Source organism: Scaptodrosophila lebanonensis, unplaced genomic scaffold, assembly GCF_003285725.1.
Source record: "Scaptodrosophila lebanonensis strain 11010-0011.00,11010-0021.00 unplaced genomic scaffold, SlebRS2 tig00000053-arrow-pilon, whole genome shotgun sequence".
Lineage (NCBI taxonomy): Eukaryota > Metazoa > Arthropoda > Insecta > Diptera > Drosophilidae > Scaptodrosophila > Scaptodrosophila lebanonensis.
Window position 1 is genome coordinate 4,589,344 of NW_022060548.1, and position 6,000 is coordinate 4,595,343.

A 6,000-nucleotide genomic window follows, 5' to 3' on the forward strand; every position below is an offset into this window, starting at 1 on the left:
ACCCATTGTCTAGTGTCACTCCAAATGGCTTGTTAGGGCCAAAGGGTTGACAACTGATGGCAAGATGACAACTGAAGGAAAAATTGATTTGTGATTTGTAAACTTCTATTATTTGTATTTTTTCAGAGATGAAACTTTGGAGGCATTGAGCGACGCACAAGTCGTGGCACCGGCAGCTCAAACAGTCGATTTGCATTCAGCCGATCATCGAAACTCATACCTATACGTGTTTGACTATCAGACGCGATTTGGCGATTATCCACAGGTATGTTGAAAACTTAAAGCTGTCTGTGAATATGAAATAATCTGAAATGCCAGCAAAGACATTGAAGGAAAACAATTCCCCCACACAAAATACAGAAAAAGAATATTTTTTAAAGAACAAATTATCTAGAGTCCCAAGTGTGCTGGCAACAAGCTGGTGGCGTAAAGAAGAATCCATACAAGGTTCAAACTCGTTTCGCTTTAAATTACCTATAATATGTAATCAGATAAGAATACTTATGACTGCGACGCTGTAGCACGATGTTTGTGATGGTGATTGAGAAGAAAAGAAAAAAAGTCACCTTATGTAGAACCGAACATCGCAAGATTCAAGAATTGTTTTGTTTAAAGAGTTGAATGTTTCCACAAAATGCTTCGTTGATTATCTACCTACTGCGATGATACGTCTCAGGGACCAAGCTAGATGAGTTGACCTTCATATTCCTTGGAAAATAATAATCAGTTCAAATCTTCCATGGTTGGAAAAGAAACTCAGAGTAAAGCTTAAAAATCAAAGAAGATGTGTATTAGGTATTCGAATTATTATATCTAAATATCTAATTGTCCGCATAAGCGAGGCGGTATTGCATATAATAGGTATTATGTAGCCGCATTCAAGTGGACTCACCATGCCATATACTACAATTTCGATCTCATCAACTGCATTAATCCACAATGTCAAGCAGTCGTGCGTGCTATCGCATAATGGTCACCACATTCCGATCCAGCAATGGCATGCACATAATAACCGGCAATAGTTGCTGTGCCGTTCGTTGTGGCAACGAAGGAGAATCAAACCACCCACAATATAGTCGTACTCGAAACTGTAACATACACGCATCTAATCGTTGCACACTCATCTCTGCTTTGTGCATTTTGCAGCGTCAGGGCTGCATACACGGCGAGGACTTGCCATATATCTTTGGTGCACCGCTGGTTGGTGGTTTCAATCATTTTACGCGCAACTATACGAAAACCGAAATCAGTCTATCGGAGGTCGTCATGTTCTACTGGTCCAACTTTGTGCGCAGCGGGTAAGTGCAAATGGTTGTTAGGTGGGGCTGCTGTAATGGGATGGGGCAGATGTGTGGCTTGCCGCGCGCTCAGTCAACATTATGTAAACACTCCCATCTACCCCCATCCATCCACACACAGAAATCCAAATGAGCAAATGGAGACGGAGCATGGCAGTCGACAGGAGCGCAGTCGTTACAAGACCATTGAGTGGACGGCTTATGAGAGCGTGCACAAGAAGTACTTGAATTTTGGTGAGTAAGGGATTAAGTAAGAAATGGTTATTAGGCTTTGCTTGATTCTCCAACTTCTATACACTATAACTTAGTAAAAGAGCGAGGAGAGTGAAGTATTTATTTTTTTTAACAAAGCATCAAGAGTATAACTTTAGATTTATGTGTTCAATGAAATAAGAAAGTATATTAGGGAAATATTACAGTTTAAAGCTGACGCAGACAAAGTCCAAAGCAATAGCTCGGGTTGTGATAAGATAGTGTAAGATGCTCGATTTTTTAAACTTACTATTTATATAATTATCCAGCAACGATTGCTGAAACAAACTTTTTGCGTACACTTATTCAGCTATGAGTATTAACTATTATAAAAGAGGTTATTGAACTACCAATAAAAGGTTATGACGTTTATTTATTTTTCTCCACATACTTCTCCCATCCCCGCACAGATACCAAGCCAAAGCTGAAGAATCATTATCGCGCCCATCGTCTCTCGTTCTGGCTGAATCTAATACCAGATTTACACAAGCCAGGCGGCGATAATGTGCCCGCCGCCCATCATCAGCTGCAGGACGATGACGAGGACAACAACATTCCCAACGATGCCTCGGTGAAGCCCCTGAATCCGGCCTATTCACCCCGAGGTGCTAATGCCGCCGCCATGGGCAACTTCACCATCTTCACCAATCAGGTCTTCTCGCTGCTGAATCTCAGTTCGCCCTCATCCTCCCTGCAACGGAATGGCACAAGATATGCCACCGGAAAACTATATCCCGATGACATAGATGGCGAGCATGCGAGTGGCTCCAGCGCGGCGCAGGACAATGATGGATTTGCCGCCTACTCCACTGCATTGAGTGTGACGATCGCCATCGGTTGCTCCCTCCTGATACTGAATGTGCTGATATTTGCGGGCGTTTATTATCAAAGGGACAAGACGCGTCTTAGTGAGCCGCGCACTCAGACCAAGCTGAAGAGGCAGGAGAATGGGCAAATGCCCAATAATATTTGTGGGGATCTGGAAACCCTCACCATACACACGAAAAGCGATCCGGCGACCATTCTGTCGCATCATCATGCCATGCAGCATCATCAGTTGCCACCGCCAGAGTTTGCGGACATACCACACCGGGCGCCACCGCCGCCCAAGCACATGAAAACGCTGCAAGATGGTGGCCAGGGCGGTGCAACAGGCAGCGTGGTGGGCGTGTCAGGTATGCTGCCGCCTCCACATGCACTGCAGGTGTTGGGCAATCAGTGCGGCACACTAACCAAAAAGAGTTGCATGAAGCAAACACAATCACAGCAGCAGCAGCAGCAGCAGCAACAACAGCAACAGCAACACTCGCCGGCCCAACAACATGTTGTGGCGCATCAGCAACATTTGCAGAATCATCATAATCAGAGCATGACCACTGTGCTGACCACAGCGGGCGGTTTGGTGGTGCCCACGCCGCCCACTGTGCCGGTGATTGTGGCAGCGCAGCAGCATGCACAGCAACAGCAGCAGCAGCAGCAGCAACAACAACAGTCGCAGCAACAGCAACAACAATCGCAACAAAATCAGCAACATCCGCTGATGGATGAGCTGCGTGTGTGACATTAATTGACCGTGCGTTTTAAATGTGATCTCTAAAAGAAAAAGCGCACGTGGTGTCTAGATGCATATATCTACTTATATGTGTGTGTGGATGTGTGTGTGTGTGTGTGTGAATGTATGTTGCTGTTGGTGTGATTGAACAAATGTATGGTTTGTCTGCAGTGCTAGCATGTAATCAAGTAGCAAACAACTACAACTGTGTTATATAATTTTATAGTTTGAAACGCGTACACTAACTGAAGCATACAAGTATTTCCCCCACAGTGCATCGCTGCTCTGAACAACAAAAATTTATGAATAATTGTTGTCGAGTGTTTTTAAATAAATAAGTAAACGTGAACTGTACATAGCTAGGATTAAGTGTAGCTCGTTGTATCCTTGTCCTGTCCCCTATGAGATTTGAAAACTCATGCCACTTGCAACTTAGGTAGGTTAGTCTTCATTGTGCTTAGCAGTTGATATAAATACATATATTCTCTATTGTTTATGAATAGATTTTCTAATTTAAATTATTCATGTGTACAGTTACTATTATGTGGCCAACTATTTTTATTTTTACCTTCGGTTATTTTCGTTACACACTGAAATGTGCATTTTTTTATTTGTGATTTCAACTTCAATTTAAATTGCCTTTAGAAATGTAAAATTGCTGTACATTTTTAAATATAAAACGGCTTATACCTTATATCTTTATCAATTATTGTTAAAAACAACAAACGATTGAAATCTTAATTTTATATTTTCTATTTTCAAAGAAGTTTCAAAAATTAAACTGTTGTGTGTGCTGCATTGTTTTTAATTTCCTCCGTTTAATGATGAAATAATGCTGATTTTAACATTGAAGTTATGGGCATAATTTATATCATTGATATCTTCATAATCTAAACATTAAACAAATGCCGAAATTTTGTGTCTGAAAACAACATTTTCAAATCCTAAACAACATGTTCGCTTCGTATTAATACATTTGTAAATTCGTACTTGTTTCATTCTGCGGGTGCATCCAAAACTACAAGCTTTAGGACCAACAAAAACCATTACTATGCATTAACAATAGCAACTAACAACTGCAATTGCAAGCCCCTTAATTATTTGTGTCTTTAGGCTTCAATGCTTACATTTGAGTTCATTAAAAATGTAGCAAATGTTGAACAACAGAGTGCATAAAATAATGCAAAAGTTATTGTGAAAATACCAAAAACAAAAATATACATATAAATAAATAAATTAATAAGAACATGAATGTTATTCTTCCAAAGACTGAATTATAATTGTGTACGAGTACGTGTAAATACGAAAAACCAAATTACAAATACGAATAAATTGTAATTGTATGTAAAATGTGTACAAGAGCCACAAAAAACCGACAACAGAACGAAATATAAATTTAAATAGAAACATGCAAATAGAAAAAGAAGAAAAGTTTTTAGCAAAGCAAAGCAAAACAAAGTTTCAACAATATGAAGTACACAAGCCCAGCTGCTTTGTGGCCACAAAGTGCGTCTCTCACCGGAAAGGTGGAAGGAATCGGGAGGTGGGAGGTGCGAGGCAGGAGGAATATTTAAAATGAAAAATGGGAAATAGGAAAAGCGGCAGTTCCTTTGAGTGGCGCTATGAATCTTTGTAATTGGCCACAACAATAAACATTAAGTAAACAGCGAGAACCACACAGCATTCAATTGTAAATTTAGAATCTACTTTGTTATGTAACTAAATAAATAATTATATAGCCATTAACTCTGAATGCGATTAACACACTACTATAATAAAATAACGAGATGAAAAAAGGGGGCATAGTTAAAAATTCCATTAGAAAGAGCGTGGAGGTGTGGAATGCGTGAGTGGAAACAGCATACCGAATATAATTTTCAGTTTTAATTTTAAGCATTTAGCAAAACTTTCCACAATGTAATTAAAATGAAAATTAAATGAAGCAAGTAAATGGCGTGAAAACACGAAACGAGCAGATTATTAAAAATAAAAACAGCGTGAAACTTACAACAACAATTTAATTGTGTGCATGCAAAAAAAAGAACAAACTCTTGTAAATTATATATATATATATATGTATTTAGTTTAGTTTCAAAAAGAAAAAAAAAATAAAGGCAAAAACAAAAACCAAACAGATATTGTAGAAACAAATGAAATGAGAAAATGTAAACAGCATGGAATGGAAATGTAAAAGTCTACAACTACATATATGCGTATATACACATACATATATACATATATATAGGAGCATAATTAATTGGTATGTATACATGTATAACTAGCATAAATATAGCAACAAACAACTATAAAATATATAGCATATAGTGTGCCGCATAAACTGAACAACACACGAACAGACAAAACAACAACAACAACAACAAAAAACAAATAATTAAAACATAAGTTAATTAAAATTTATTGCATTAGAAATGAGTACGAGAACGCAAAAATTTAGTATTAAAATCTCACTAACTGCAAACGAGAATATAGTAAAAACAAAATATATAAGTATATAAATGAATAAATTAAAATATAGTTTAAATTCAGCAAAACAAACACTGTTAAGACATTTGATTTTTGTGGTGTAAATGAGCATGAGAGCTGCAACAAATTAAGATGAAAACAAATTCGAGTAATAATAAAGTTTGAAAAATGAATACAACAACTTGTTTTTTTCTCTAGTATTTAATACGCCTAGCCAAACATATAGTAATTTTTTTGTTTGACTTCAAAACGGACAAAATGCTGAAGCATACATTAATGGACCTGCTTGAAGGATTATGTTGTTTCCCTTTCATCTTGTCGCCATCTCGACGACTTAATGCCAATCACGGTCTTTGGAATCGCTGTCAACAACCTCTAAACGTCCGCATAGACCTTTGTCAGGTTTAGTACAAC

General features: G+C 38.1%; 1 protein-coding gene across 1 annotated transcript in view; it reads left to right on the top strand.

Moving 5' to 3' along the window:
* LOC115623823 (neuroligin-4, Y-linked) overlaps nucleotides 1–3,697 on the top strand; it is a 118,728-nt gene extending 115,031 nt beyond the window's left edge. Inside the window, exons 10-13 of the mRNA XM_030518367.1 lie at nucleotides 127–265; nucleotides 1,147–1,298; nucleotides 1,420–1,532; nucleotides 1,961–3,697. Coding sequence (XP_030374227.1) covers nucleotides 127–265; nucleotides 1,147–1,298; nucleotides 1,420–1,532; nucleotides 1,961–3,111 — 1,555 coding nt within the window. The 3' untranslated portion in view covers nucleotides 3,112–3,697. The remainder of the gene's footprint in view (nucleotides 1–126; nucleotides 266–1,146; nucleotides 1,299–1,419; nucleotides 1,533–1,960) is intronic.
* The last annotated feature ends 2,303 nt before the right edge of the window (nucleotides 3,698–6,000 follow it).